The sequence below is a fragment of the Girardinichthys multiradiatus genome, chromosome 6, assembly GCF_021462225.1.
Source record: "Girardinichthys multiradiatus isolate DD_20200921_A chromosome 6, DD_fGirMul_XY1, whole genome shotgun sequence".
In the NCBI taxonomy this organism is placed as follows: Eukaryota; Metazoa; Chordata; class Actinopteri; order Cyprinodontiformes; family Goodeidae; genus Girardinichthys; species Girardinichthys multiradiatus.
This window is the reverse complement of record NC_061799.1, coordinates 36,507,153-36,522,611: the sequence shown is the minus strand read 5'-3', so window position 1 is coordinate 36,522,611 and position 15,459 is coordinate 36,507,153. Positions and strand designations below refer to the sequence as shown.

Below are 15,459 nucleotides of genomic sequence, written 5' to 3'. Positions count from 1 at the left end.
AGCTTGAGCTATCTTGTAAAGAACAATGGGTAGAAATATCAGTTTCTAAACATACAAAAACATGACTTGCAGCTTTAACTGCAGCAAAGGTTGGTTCTACAAAGTTCTACAAAGTATTGACTTCAGCTACACTGAAGAATATTTGGCCAAAAATTGTTTAACCATCATTTTCCATCCACTTCTCAATTATGAGGTTTGTTTTATTATGAGTTGCTTTTGCAAGACAGTGGTGAGATCCTGAGATACAAAAGTGCACCTAGTCAGGTCCACTCTGCCAGTAGTCCAAAAGATTAGACCTATTTACAAGGTTTGAATCATTATTTTTACAAGGAAAATACACATTTCTTGCTATCATTAGAAAAAAGATATAAATACAGGAACAGACCCTGTTTTTTAATTCTTTTCATCCTCAGGAGAAGCTCCACTGGAAACATTTAACTTCTACTACAGGAAATTCATAACCAACAGATGTTTGTGTAGTTCTTGCACTTTTTGTTTGTTTCAGTAATTTGCTAATTAAATACTGAACTTATATAGCACTGTTCCAGTCATACAGACCACTCAAAGCGCTTTACGCTAGAGCCAGATTCACCCAATCACACTCACTAATGCTCAAACATTCATACACAGATCAGTAGGCAACTTGAGGTGAAGTACCTTGCCCAGGGGCACATTGACATATGGCAGGAGGAAGCTGGAATCAAACCCACAACCTTCTGATTGCAAGATGACTACTCTTCCTAAGTCACCACAGTCGCGTCTACCAATCATGTAAATTGGTCACATATTTAAAGCAGCTAATCCAGACCACAGGTCACATCCCAGTCTTCAGATACCCTGGACCAGCTGACATGAAACTCCAACATGCATAAAATGTTAATTCAGCAGGTCAATCTGGACATGCTGCATTTATTTGGAAAAAAAAACACTTTTATTTGCAATCATTTGCATGTCAGATTTGTAGGCGCATTGTAATGTTCAGTTCAAATGTTAACACTAAAGTTTATTAAAACATATTTACAACAAGGAGTTTGGCCCTCAACAACAGCTACAGCTGCTTATTTGGCCTTTTGGGAAAAAATATTGTCCACACCAGAAAACAGACTCTAATGGAAACATTTGACAGATCTTTCTAAGGTACATCATCTAAGTTCCTTGCATGGCTCACTAAACATGAACAGAAAGCCTTTACAATTAAAACACAAAAAAGGCACCATTAGTTTTATGGGGTTTTGTACAAATCAGTAGTTTCTCTTGCTAATCTTCCCACACCAGGTTTATAAACCCATCATAAACTGCACTTTCTTCCCAAATATCCCTTCAGGAAAGACTCCCAGTTCCTCAGATGTCCAGCTGTGCCAACGCTGAATCTTCAGAAGATGTGTTTTAGATGTTTGACACCATAGGTCTTGAAAAACACCAGGAGGATTAAAGTCCACAGGCCCAGGATGAAACCATCAGGAGGATGCCAGTCTTTCTGCTTTGGTTTCTGTGGGGAGGCGGGTGAGAAGAGGTAAGGAAGGGGGGTAGAGGAGGAAGGAGAGCAGAGGGGATCGGGGTGAGAATGAAGTTTAGTTACAGTGTGTATATATCTCCTGTTGAGCCAACCTCTGATTGTTCTGTCATTCACAGAGGCAGGCGAAGAATCACACACACACGCTCACTTTATCTCTTCGAACATTCGACATGCACGTTCACATAACATCTCTCTCACACACACACACACACACAGAAAGGCAGGTGGTGGCTTATCAGTACACCTCCGCCATCTTGTGTTTGTCCCATTCACTGCCACATCATCGCTTTGTGTACGATTATACTTTCAAATCTCGCTCATATTAAACATGCAGCTCACAAGTAGCACATTTATATGCTAATGTGGCTGCAATATTCTGCAGAGAGATGAGATTTAACCTCTAAAAACATCTTCCAAACTCCTCTGCCAGCGACGAAGCAACTGATGCGCTCCGAGGATGTACCGAAGACATTTCTGCCTACTGTCTCTGTAGAAGCTGCTGTTGTCGAGGCAGGTCCAGCAGCCCATAGATTTACTGTACGTACAACTGTAGGGAGCGGTGCATTCTTGCACAGCGTCCCTCAGAAATAAACTTTGTTGTCAAAGGTTAGTGGAGTTGAGCACAACGCCAGTGGAAGATGAGATTGAAATTGTATGCAGATATGATCAAAAACAAAACACCAATTGGTTATTTCTACAGATTAACAAGGCACTCACAGGCCTGGTGAACCCATTTTATCCACCTGATTGTAAAACTTAACTTTTCAGAAAAAAGACAAACAAAAATGCAATTATACCATTCACTACCTGCTTTAAACAAACAAAACAAAAAGCTTCTTGGAGAAAAATACATTTTTAGAATGGCTTGGCGATGCGTTCATTTAGCTGTGTTAAAATTAACTCATTTTGGTAAATTCAATTGGTTTAGCAGGTTTGGTGTGTCCTACGTGGTTCTTACATAGTCTTAATACTGGTTTAATCAGACACAAACAACACAAAACACCTGCAATTTTCACTATGTTTCATATGTGCAGCAGCCATTTTAGATACTGAACGCTGGGTGTCTCAGGGACCTTCATCTTTCGCATGGTTCAATAACTTGAACCATGTTTCCTGTCAAAGGAAAGTCTCGCAAAGCACTGTCCAGCAGCAGGTCATAGGTGACTGTCTGGTGAGGTAAGTCTAAGGTCTAATTATGGGCCTCAGATGTAAAGGTTCGTATTGAAAGCCAAACATTCTGCATCTATGTGGAGATGCTTATTTTGAAGTAAGAAAGGAAGCAGTTCTTGAGTAGTCTTGTGTAAATAGAGTTGGCTCACATCCATTTTCAATTGTTTTTGGAAACATTTTAAGGTGCTCAGCAGAAAAACAGAAACAAAGACAGCATGACGGACAGGATATGAATGCTTTGCTAGTGCAGTGTGAATACAACTGTGCAGCACTTTGGTCAACTCTTGTTTTAAATGTGCTACAGAAATAAGCTTTGACTGGACTAAAACAAGTTGACAAACTGGATGAAGTTGTAGAAGTAGTAGAACTAATGGTTGAAGTAGTAGAAGTTGAACTGGTTAATTCTACATTTTAACGCTCATGAAACCTATTATACATCTGTGAAAACAATGAAAGGGAGCATTTTTAAAGATTATTGGCATTAAGACCCCCTTTAGAACTATACCAGCTCAAATACCACAATATGTGGACGAGTCAGACCTGGACTGATGGTGTACACCAACTGTTTTCAACATTTTTCCAAGAAGAGCCACACCTCAACATTAGACAAAAGCTTGTTTAAAAGATTGAAAGGAGGACAGTTTAAAGCAAGACAGCACAGAAATACCATCTATTTATGACATCAGAACTTCAGATAAATAAAATGAGACACTGATTATTATCATAAACAACATAACTCTCTCACAACATAACCGGTAGAATAAATGCAATGAACTGTATGACCATCAGCCAAAACAGAAAGAGACTTTTTTTCTTTGGATTTTATTTCCTGCCCTTCCCCCCCTTTCAATTATGTTTCAGCATATTGAAATCATGCCTTGGTTTGTCAATTTGTTTGCCTGCAGTACAGGACCATTAAGTGACAAAAAACCAAAACTGAACTTTCTTAAATAAAATGTTTAGTCACCAGTTTGTTAGTTTGTTTTTTTGTTGTTAGAGGAGTTTTCCATTTTGTATTTTGCTAGAAGGATAGATTAGAATAGAAAAATTGTTTATTGTCCTTCCGTGGGGAAATTTAGGTGTACCAGCAGCAAAGTGAAAGGCATGTGAAAACAGGCAGATAAAGCAAAGGTAAGAAATATAAAAAAAAATAATAAGAAGACTGTATAGAAAGGGAAAAATTAACAACAGGAAAAAATACTGTGGGGTTAGTTATAAAAAATGCACAAAACATACATGTATATTTGTGCATAAAAAACAACAGATTAGTTATACGTAATGGAAATTCAATTCAATTCAAAGATACTTTATTGATCCCTGAGGGGAAATTAGAATTCCAGTACAACCCATCCAAACATACATCATGACACAAGACAAGGAGGGGACGGGTCACCGAGGCTTTGCTGCCCACTCACAGGCGCTGCCCTTGTTAGATGAGAAAAGAGGCCACATTAGGAAAGTAGAGGGAAAAAATCATATTTCACACTTTATCCTTAGCAGGATACAGTTTGAGATTGCAAAACACCTCAGCACAAAGAAACAACACATATGCAAAACAACATCAGGCCGGGAACTGTGGAGGTGGTGTGAGGGGGTGCATATGTTTATCTTGAGCATGTGTGTGTGTGCAAGTGAGTGTGTGCAAGTAAGTCCATGAAGCACTGTCACAAAGGCCATTGTCCTTGATGGTACGTTGGAAGGTTCATCAACCGGCCACAAAGTTCTGAGCAGATCCACAGATGTCCTCAGGGAAGGGAGGGAGCAGAGCGTCATGTTTACATAACTTCCAGGAGAGGTTGAAGATAGCCAGCCATCAAGGCCATGCAGGGGAGCCAGATTCAGAAAAACAATAATTATTTGGGTTAGGCTGACTCTGCATAAAACTGCATAAATAACAGGAGGGATATAAACACATTGAGATTGTTGGGAGCAGTGATCGTTATAAAGCTGCTAGGAGGAAGGATCTGTGATCACGCTCCTTTGTGCACCTAGGGTGCAGCAGTCTGTCACTGAAGGAGCTCTCCAGTTCTGCAAACTGCTTCATGCATGGAGTAGGGGACATTGTCCAACAGTGATGTTGTCCTTGCTAGAATCATTCTGTCCACCACCTGCACTGCATCTATGGGAGCATCCTAAGACACCACTGGCCTTCCTGATGAGGTTTTCTAACCGCTTTCTCTAAGATGCAGATAAGCTGCTGCTCCTACATACTACACTACAGAAGATGGCTGATGCCACCTGAGTCAAAAAGGTCTTCAGGAGCACCTCTTGCACTTCAAAAGATCTCAGTCTCTTTAGCAGGTAGAGTCTGCTCTAACCCTTCCTGTAAAGAGCATCACTGGTGTTGTAACTCTAATCCAGTTTGTTGTCAAGGTCAACACCCAGGCTCTTATAAGAGCCCACTATCTCAATGTCAGTTCCCTGGATGTTGCTATTGTGTATAATTAGCAATTCTTGCTAATCATATTACTTTAATAATCCCAGAGGGAAAGAATAGACATGAACAGAATAGGTACAAAGTATAGCTTGACTATTTCTAACTTCTATAAGAAAGGTCTCCATAAAAATATGTCTTCATAGAAGCATATACCACTCCAGAAAAAATCTACAAATATTGTGCAGTCATGTTGGCACCTGTATGTGGTCACAAATGCTGGCTTTGGAAAAATCTACCATTCCAGTACAGCGTAAATGGGCATCTGCTTGTATTTATTCTATGCATGGTCGAGTTTTACATCCAAGTTTACATCTGAGTTCATGGTCAGAAATGCTTCTGTACCTCTATGTGAAATCTCAGAAAAATGCAGTGTACTTCAAACCTTAAAAAACACTTTACAGTTGTGGATATACCCAGCAATCGCTGCATTATATTTAGTGTATAAGGGTAACAAGTAAAATTGCCAGGCAGACAGAATATTTCATCTAATCTTGATGACTCCCTGGTAGTATTTCAGTTTGTGAAAGAGTCCAATTGCTTTCCAATTTCACTCAAGGAGGCTGTCTCATATTTGCTGAATTTCTCCTTCACCCAAGAGGCAAAGTAGTGCTGAATTGGCATATGTAGAGTGGAATCCTCCGCTCTATTTGTGTAAACATATAAATGAGAGCCTGGCACATGGAGTACTGTAGCGTGTGCTGAATGTCCAGTGTCTGAAATTACCACCTGCTGAACATCTAATACGAGTAAAATCTGGCTTTGGCCGCTATAAAAGCACACCAGCCGACACTGACATTTCAAGATTTCTGTTAAATTCAGGGTTAATCTTCTCACTGCCTACTCTGACAGTCCCTACACATCTACCAATCTATGAAAGCTAAACAATGACTTTCAGGATGCAACTCTAGGGCTATTTCTACACAAAGAGTGGCTTATTTCAGCTAGCAGAAAAAGGGGTCACGATGAGCTCGACCCTGCTGAGCGATAAAAAGGCTTCAAAAAATTACACCAGGTCCAATTTATGAAGATGTATTTTAAACTACTGTGATTACAGAATTTCAAATAATGATTTATTTCTTGCTTGAACTGTTCAAACTGGTTTTAAAATTCCTTTCAGATGAACGGCTGTTAGTGAGGCTGGATGTTAATTTCTCATTGTGTGTAGTGAGTTGGCTCCGGCCTCCGTGTGTCTTCTCAAGGCCGTCACTTTAACCCAAACTTCAGGTTGTGTGACGGCGCTGCCAATTTCCAGCGTAGAGAGGCTGAAGACAGCAGCAAAATTGGATTACGTCTGGGTCCAAATTTATTTAACAGCTCAATCAAGCCAAATCAATAGAGCTCTGCTGCCATCCAAGAATGCTAAAGCAGCGACGGGGAAGCATTTGTGGCCCACATTAGATGTGTTTTATAAGGGGAGAATAGTGCTGGAGAACATCGAGGCTGGAAGCTGTTGGGAGCTGTACATTTAACACTGCTTCTAGAGGAAAACTCTCTCTGCTCATAGTGTTTATATTACATAATTTACACAAATCTGATCAGGGATTTAAAAATGTGCATCTCATTTACTCAGCTGCAGCCACCTTGTCTATACCAAGAAACAGTGACAGCTGGCGCACTAGAGGTCAGGGATTACACACAACCATAAACTCTACTTGAACATATATCCGCCCACGGTCACTAGCCTGCTGCTGGATTTTTAACTCTTCTCAGTCAGGCACAAATTCCTTTATCTGCTTTCTTTCCTCCAGAAAAAAGCCTTTTGAAATGATTACTTTATAAATAAATTACAATTTTCTTTCGCTGCACCATTAGCCCCGTCTTGTTGTCGTCTGATTCTTACGTTTGCATCTGTATGTTTAAAAGGCATTCGTGCCAGGGGTGTGACTTTGATTGACAGGAACCATGAATTAATCAGATTAATCAGAATTAATCAGATTGGATGAAGAACGACACAAAAAGCGCTGATTCGCCACAGGCGCCAAGAGCTCAAGTCAGATGGAACAGACAAACATTCATTTGGCCCTCTCCATTACAACGCAGGTATTTAGGCCTTAACAAAATTATTACCCCAAATTAACACAAAGAGCAATGCTGAAAAATCAAGACGTGATGAGTACTTTTTATTTCAGAATTTATGTTTTCAGAATTTATGTTTACTGTGTCTATGATTTTTTCTGCATTTGTGATGGGGACAGCACTTTAGTGTCCTCTGTCAACAAGCCGCCACTGTCAAGAAATAAATAAAAATCACTGTTCCTTAACATTGGTATTGCGTTAACACAAAAGTATCTAAGAATAGAATAATGCTTATTGGCATTGCATTGTGCAAACTACAGTACAATGAAAGCAGCTAAGGTAGTTTAACATCAATGTAACCATTTAAAAACAGTAGAACATAAAACCATTTTAGCAGCGAAAACCTCTGAATTAAAAATGGCCAAAAGGAGAATGGAAAATAATTTTAAACAATCTGAAGCAGTATAAAACAGCAGTAGCTAGAGGTGACATCATAGGTAGACATCATAGATGTGCAAAGCAGGCGCTGGTGAGTTTATGAGTGAACAGATGTGATGAGTACTTTTTATTTCAGAATTTATGTTTACTGTGTCTATGATTTTTTCTGCATTTGTGATGGGGACAGCGCTTTAGTGTCCTCTGTTAACAAGCCGCCACTGTCAAGAAATAAATAAAAATCACTGTTCCTTAACATGCAAAGAGGATATACATCAACAGTTTGGTCATAGGTTTGTATGAACCCATCATGAGTATTAATGTAAAGACAAAAGTAGGTCTCCAACTTAAATGTGAGCTCAAAGTGAAGATTTATATGGCCATTTATTCAGTAAAGAGGAGGAAGTCAGGAGAAAGGTTGTCTGAGAGCAGGAGGTTGCAAACCTAAACCGGCACCCTGCACAGCGATTTAAAAGTGCCCTGTGGCAAGCCTGACCTGCATGTAAGTCAACACAGTGAAGAATGACAGCTCGTAGAAAAAAATTTTACTTAAAATAAAATTTCTTGTAAGCATTCAGATATACATTGCCAATTCTGCTCCGGTTTTGACCAGAATGGTTTCTCTGATGCCTGTGGGCGTCAGCACTACCATTTTCACCCAACAGCTGTTGCACAAAGACATTCTTTATCATATTAGTGAGTTATGCGGTGATTTTGTTTTAGTTTAAACTGTACTACAGCAATGCAGCTTTTGAAAAGAAGTGCGACACCACTCAAGTTCCACAAGTCTGTCTACAGCTGGTTTTTCTCAACATGCTTATGACCAACATGTAATTTATAGCTAAAGTACAATGTGGTGGTTTGAATGGCGATAAAAGACTCAGACAGCATCTGCAATCAGATGTTCTCTTCTTCATTTTTTTTCCTCTGTAGAGAGCGTCAAACTAAAAGCTCATACAGATTCAGATATATTTTGGGGAGCTGCAGAAATAATGAAGCTCAAACTAAAAAGGGATGCTTTTAGCATCTAAATCAATGGTGCTTTTGTTAGAGATTGACAGAAACTGCAGGAAACATTTCAGATGAGAGAACAAATGTGGTCTTGTTTGTCTGACTAACAGATAAGAGTGCGTGTTTAGTCCAAAAATATAAGAGAACCTTTTGTGACTGAGGAAGAAGTTGTTTTTGTAACCAGGGCAATGTGCCTCACATCTCAACTGAGTAGCAGTTTATTCAGGACGTTTTTAATCAAAAACACGGATGTTCTTCTTATATTTAGTTTGACAGATTCAAATTGTATTAATGCTGTCTGGTTTTCTACAAGGATGTAGGGTAGTTTGAGCAAAGGTTGTTATTTTGTAAGATTCTTTCAATGTGCAGTCATTTAAATTTGCTAACAAGTATTACAGCAGAAAATATACCGATTACAAAAATAAAACATCTTAAAAACATCAGTTTTAATGAGATGAGCACATCTTTACAGTCAAAGTCTGATTGATTAGACTGATTCTGCAGCGTGGACCCTGAAGCCAAATTTACACGTGCATGACACTGCATCTAGTTCTCAACATAAAGACATTGTAAAAAGAAAGTCAACTCTCCTTCAGTTCTCAGGACATGATCGAAACAACTATAAGTCCTAAAATAATTTAAAACAAATTTCAAATGGAACAAAACTGAACAGACTCCACACTGTTTTCATTCAAAAAAGATGAAGCCAAAATGGAAAAGCTGTGTGAAAAACTGTCTCTCTTATCTTCATGGATCAATTTGTTTCCCCAAACTTTTCTACTTTGACTGAAAAACAACCCATACCATCACCCCTCTACCTCCAGGCTTGACAGCTGCTGTGAAGATTGTTTGTTTGGATATCTAAACATCTCTACTTTCGTCTCACTTGTTAAAATGTTCTCCAGAAGATTTGTGGTTCTTTCAGATGCAACCCAACAAGTCTGAGCCATGCTTTCTCCTGCCAAGCTCTTCAAAAGAAGCCATACTTCTCCAAACCTTTTCTAATTGTAATGATAATAAACTTTAACATTTAACAAGCTAACTGATGCCTTTGGATTCCTTCTTATTATTCAGCACTTTGATAACAACCTGTTTTAAATGTGCTTTATAGCTATACTTTCACTCAAATTGACATCTGTGCAGTTTCTTAGAGCACTGCATGGTTTAACCATTAGCTTGTAATTTGGTGCTATATAAATGAAGAGGACTGTAATAAATTTGCTGGGACATTCACTCCTATGAAGATTTTGTGAATATTCCTTCAAACTACAGAATAATGGACTTCAAATTGTTTGAAATGGCTTTACAGCCATCCTTAGATTGATGCTTAACAAAAGTTGTTCCTCTAAGGCTATTGCTGAAGCGTTTCGACCTTGGTATTGCGTTAACACAGAAGTATCTAAGAATAGAAGAATGCTTATTGGCATTGCATTGTGCAAACTACAGTACAATGAAAGCAGCTAAGGTAGTTTAACATCAATGTAACCATTTAAAAACAGTAGAACATAAAACCATTTTAGCAGCGAAAACCTCTGAATTAAAAATGGCCAAAAGGAGAATGGAAAATAATTTTAAACAATCTGTAGCAGCATAAAACAGCAGTAGCTAGAGGTGACATCATAGGTAGACATCATAGATGTGCAAAGCAGGCGCTGGTGAGTTTATCAAATGTTTGTTGAGTGTAGTGCACGGTGTTTGTTCAAAACAGCCATGGCTTTGTGTGTGTGTGTGTGTGTGTGTGTGTGTGTGTGGAGAGCTCCTGCCAGATGGCAGCAGTTCAAATGAGTGGCGGCATGCTAGCTTTCCTGAGGCATCGTGTGTTGATGTAGATATCCTCCAGCTTTGGGGGTTGAGTTTCTACAACTCTGTGCACAGTAGATGATGCGCTGAAGGGGCTTTCTGTCGGCTGCAGAGCAGCTGAGAAACCATGTGGAGATGCAGTATGTTTGAACTGCTCTCAATAGAGCAGCGGTAGAAAGTTATTAGCATCTCCTGTGGCAGTCTGGTCTTTTTCAGCATCCTCAGGAAGAAAAGTCACTGTGGCACCTTCTTCACCTGAGCAGGAATGTTGATGGTCCATGTGAGGTTCTCCTCCCTCCATGTCGATGTTGGAAACCCTTTCTAGCCTGCCTCCATTGACGAAGATCGGTGTGTCATCTGCAGCCCGGAGTTTTCTACACTTAATGATCAATTCCTTCATCTTTTCTGCTCTATATTGAGTCCCCCACCTCCCCACTCCACCCCATCCCACCCAGCACAGTGTAACTGCAGAAGTAGAGCTGCAACTTATCTTGAGCTTTGTTTCAACTGCCAAAAAAGAACCATTATTACCGCGTAAAAACAGTATAATTGAAAAATCTCCTAACTAGACCATGCAACCAGACTTTAATACCTGGGGGACCTTAAAAATGACTGAACCATCCATCATTCCAGATCAGCTTTATTATAAGTAGAATTATTCAGCCATATTGCTTCTTTTGATTCGTTTCTGGCCCTGAAAAACCAAAAACCAAAAACCTGATCCCTAAGATTTTTCATTGTAGCAAGATTTTAATTTGTCGGTAATAATTTTGTGCTAAATAAAACTAAAATGTCTCCATCTGCATCAAACACCTGTGCTGGCGGGGCACATTTGGATCAATCCTGAATTGCAGTCGGGGGGCCACACAAAATCGGTCCAGGTGCCGCAAATAGCCCACCAGGCCGCATTTGGACACCTCTGGGATAAACAAAAACAGGCCAGGGAAGTTTGAGTGAGAGGACTGTGAGAATCTGACCGTCGGGGGCAGAAAACCCCAGGAACAATGGTAACTAGAGGTGTGTGTGCCTGTTAGTGTTTGCGTTCAGGTATACATGCGTGAGTGTGTTTATATAAGAAGATGCCCTCGGGTTAAAGAAGAGCAAAAGGAGACGGATCGAGTGTGACAGGTCGCCACATCAGCAAACCCAACAAGGAGAGGTGAATATGGAAGAAAAGTGGGAGGGAAATTTCAGATAAAATCAGAAGAAAGGAGGAGAAATCTTTTTATCTGCAAAACATGATGAACTGGTTTTGGTTTAGCTGCATGGATCTTGTCTGATAAAATACATGAATAATATAGCAGAAGCAATACTGGAGTTTGTAGGAAATTAACTGAAGGCAATGGGGTTTACAGCAAGTCTCAAAACTGTGCTTAAAATGAAGAAGCTACAAAATAATTAGAACTTTTTCCCCCACATGTGAGACATACATCCTGTACACACAAAACCTGTACATATATTTTTCAAACTGTAACAATTATAACTTTTAAAAACGCTAAATAATGTTGTGATAGTCCTTACTCCATGTATTATAAGTCCCTGTTTTAAAACTACGTATTTAAAAGACAACTACAGCATATTTCAAACCTGGAGGGGAATTTTATCTACGAAGAATAAATCAAATTTGTCAGCCAAAAAAAATTAGAAAAAGAATTGTCAATGTGGAAACAATGCAGGAAACTGAAACAATCTGGATCAATTTCATGCTAAAAGGTCTTTATGAATCATGAACGATGAATCAGTAAACTTATATTAAAACAGATACTTTAATGAGATACCAACTTTATTAAAGTTTGATTTATTGCAAGAAAGTGTTAAAACAAAGGAGACCCATCTTTCTGAGTTTATTTTTCTTTTCTTCAAACAGTTTCAATCTAGAAAAAGTCATTTTTGTGTAAGCACTGTAAACGTGTTGCTTTTACAGAACAACATTACAAGAGATCAACCAAGTCAGCGATTGGACACAAAGGGGTCTTCCAAATGGACAATGACCCCAATTATACCACTAAATTAGCTACAAAGTTGCTTAAGGACAACAAAGTGAATGTTTTAGAGAGTTCATCACAAAGCCGTAACCTCAGCCCGACAGATCATTGTAGGCAGAGCTGAAACAGTGTGTGTCAGCCTACAAACATGACTCGGTTAAACCAGTTCTGTCAGGAGCAATGGTCAAAAATAACCAGCAAACTATTGTGAGAAGCTTTTGGGACTGTGGAACATTGGAAAGAGCAGATGTCTTTCGATCTGAAAGTAGCAGGTTCGATTCCAGCTTTTCTCATGTCACATGTCGATGTACCCCTGGGCAAGGCACCCCAAGTAGCCTACAGAGCTGCATAACAAAGTATGAATGTGTGTGACTGGAGGAACGTGGCTCTAGTTTAAAGTGCTTTGAAGGGCTGGTATGACTAGAACAACGCCATGTAGGTTCAGTCCATTTACCATTTTGGAAGGAACCTTAAAATGTTTGAGTCATACAGTTTAAAAGGCACTTCTACCAAATATAAGGACATGTATGTAACCTCCTAAAAGGTCAAAACAAATCAGGAAGATACATTTCGCACTTATTCTTTTAACATTTAACTAACCTAAAACAGGAAACGTTTAGCCTGATTTAATTCAAGGCCGCAAGAGGGAAAAAAGTTGTCTTGTAAATATCTAGTTTCAACTGCATAATTTTCCAGCTACAGTCTCCATATTTATTACTTTACAACAAGCTGGAATTGTGTTATTAACATAACACAGATCTGTATTCAGAATGTATACGTTTTTGCACCCTCCCTTTCTTTTTAAAGGAAATGCAAACACAAGGCAGGTGATGAAAGTACTCTTAACTGCTTTGAGAGTCGAGCTAAAAAAATAGGATGAGTGTTGACTGACCTTCACTGAGAGAGCTATTCAAAGGCAAGGACGAGGACCTACACTGAGCAGTCAACCGCCATTATAAATGTGCCGTGTTGTGTGTTTAATTCACCAATAAAATCAATTAACAGTTTCTCATCTGACTGATTGGAGCTAATTAACACGATGCTAATAGTCATTGAGGGAAGTCTGACAAGTCTCGTCAAACATTTGTAGTCCAAGGACAAAACTGAAGGGAATTTATGTTGTGCAGATCAGTATAAAGGAACAGCCGGCGCTGGTGCACCACTGAGACACTTCACTGTATTGCCTTGTTATTTACGCCCCCAGCAAGTGCTGAGACAGTCAAAGTAGTGGGTGTATTATTTTCTTATGAAGCATATCTCGCTTTTCTTGAGAACGTTAATGGAAATTTCAGAGCATCAAAATAAATTCCAACAGATATTTGATGAAACTGACTGGGTTTGGCCTGTGATCTAAATCCCTACATCCGTGTTTTGAAAGAAGTGTTATTGTTGCAGCCTGATTGAGGACAAGGAGGATTTGTGAGGAATGCGAGGGTAGGCGAAGCATTCATTTTCACTGTTTCCATTTTCAATTCTCCCGAGCCATATGGGGTGGCGTCAAGCTGGCAAAGGAACAAATAACAATTTGACGCCAGAGACCAGAGCTCACAGCGATGGAAACACTAGGAACAAAGTACAATACACAAGAGAGAAAGGGAGGGGAAATAAAGGATAAAAGACAACTTGAGTTATTTCCAGAACTGAACATAATGTGATTAGATGCTGGCAACAGGAGAAGTGTAAAGACTGACAGACAGTAGCACCAACTTCAATGACGAGACATTAATCAACTCAGCACAAACATAATAAGAAGTTTGTTTACACAACAGACAAGTTTTATATATCTACTGTCTGTCAATCTGATGACTTTTCCATTTCAAGCCTCTGTCTGATCTACTAGAAAACAAATGTAGCATTTTTTACCTATGTCTCTGCTGAGGTGTTAAGGAAGGCTGGGTCACTTAAATAACGGCCTTCAGGTCATCTGCTTTGTTGGCTCTCATGTCTTTTCTTCCTCTTGACTATAGACCCCTTTTCAGTTGGTAAACATTGTGGGCCCTAGCTGGAGGCAGAAAGATTCCCCTGAGCACTTCAACAACATTAGTGAGCAAGTTTTACTAGCTTGTTTTATTAACAATGGCTGTAGAAAACCCAAATTTATCTGAATATGTATGGTTACTTATTTTCCAGGACCGCAATTGTTATATAACGGACGGAACCAGATTTGTCGACCCAATGGATGGACGATCTGACAGGATTACCTCCGGTTGAGTGGCCTGACACCTACACATACCTGATAGAGAAAAGGACCATGTAGAGTAAAGACAAACTGAGGGCGTATCAATCCTTAGATGCCTATAACTATGTACCGAATGGTCACGTACAAGGCTTAAAATACAAAGATTTAGCAGATGAGTTTTGTGTCGTACGATCCGAAGTTCTGCCTAGCCAGCACCAAGGCCAGAAGACGACCATGTACCAGGCTTGGGTCACTGTAAACAGAAGAAATGACTATATCTTGACGGCAAACTGGCACTTGGCATGGCTGGGTGAATAACTTAGCTAACATCAGATCAGAAAGGTCACATTTGATATTGAATTTAAATTTTTTTTTTTATTGCCTGTACTCCATCAATTCTGGCAACCAACAACAGAACACGATGACAAAATGACATAAGTTCCTTGCCGACCCCGTGCTGGTTTGGTTTGTCAGTTTATTTTGCCTCCAGCAAACGCTGTGACGTAACTGTGATGTCGGCAAAAAGAGAGTCTATACTTCATACATTGTCTATGGAGTTCAGGTTAGATGAGTTCTCTAGAAGGCTGAGTAGACATTTGGCTTAATAAAATACAATAGACAAAAATCAGCAAATGACATGATTCCTCAAATCATTACGGTCTGTGGAAACTTCAAACTGGACATGAAAAAACGTTTAGTCTGCACATCTCCATGTTTTTTCGAGCTCTTTTTTTCCATAGCCAGGGTGAGACGCTTCTGATGCAGCCTCTGGTTCCGAAGTCGCTTAATGCAACAAACTTGTGAACTTTCCCAAAATTTTAAATGGGGTTAGCTACACAATGCTCTCAAGGCTGCAGATATCCCTGTTGCTTGTGCACCTTTTTGTACTAAAATGTTTCCTTCCACTCAA

At 39.4% G+C, this 15,459-nt stretch overlaps 1 protein-coding gene across 1 annotated transcript in view; it reads right to left on the bottom strand.

The window, feature by feature from the left end:
• Positions 1-869: 869 nt before the first annotated feature.
• pigk (phosphatidylinositol glycan anchor biosynthesis, class K) overlaps positions 870-15,459 on the bottom strand; it is a 52,072-nt gene continuing 37,482 nt past the window's right edge. Inside the window, exon 11 of the mRNA XM_047369260.1 lies at positions 870-1,489. Coding sequence (XP_047225216.1) covers positions 1,373-1,489 — 117 coding nt within the window. The 3' untranslated portion in view covers positions 870-1,372. The remainder of the gene's footprint in view (positions 1,490-15,459) is intronic.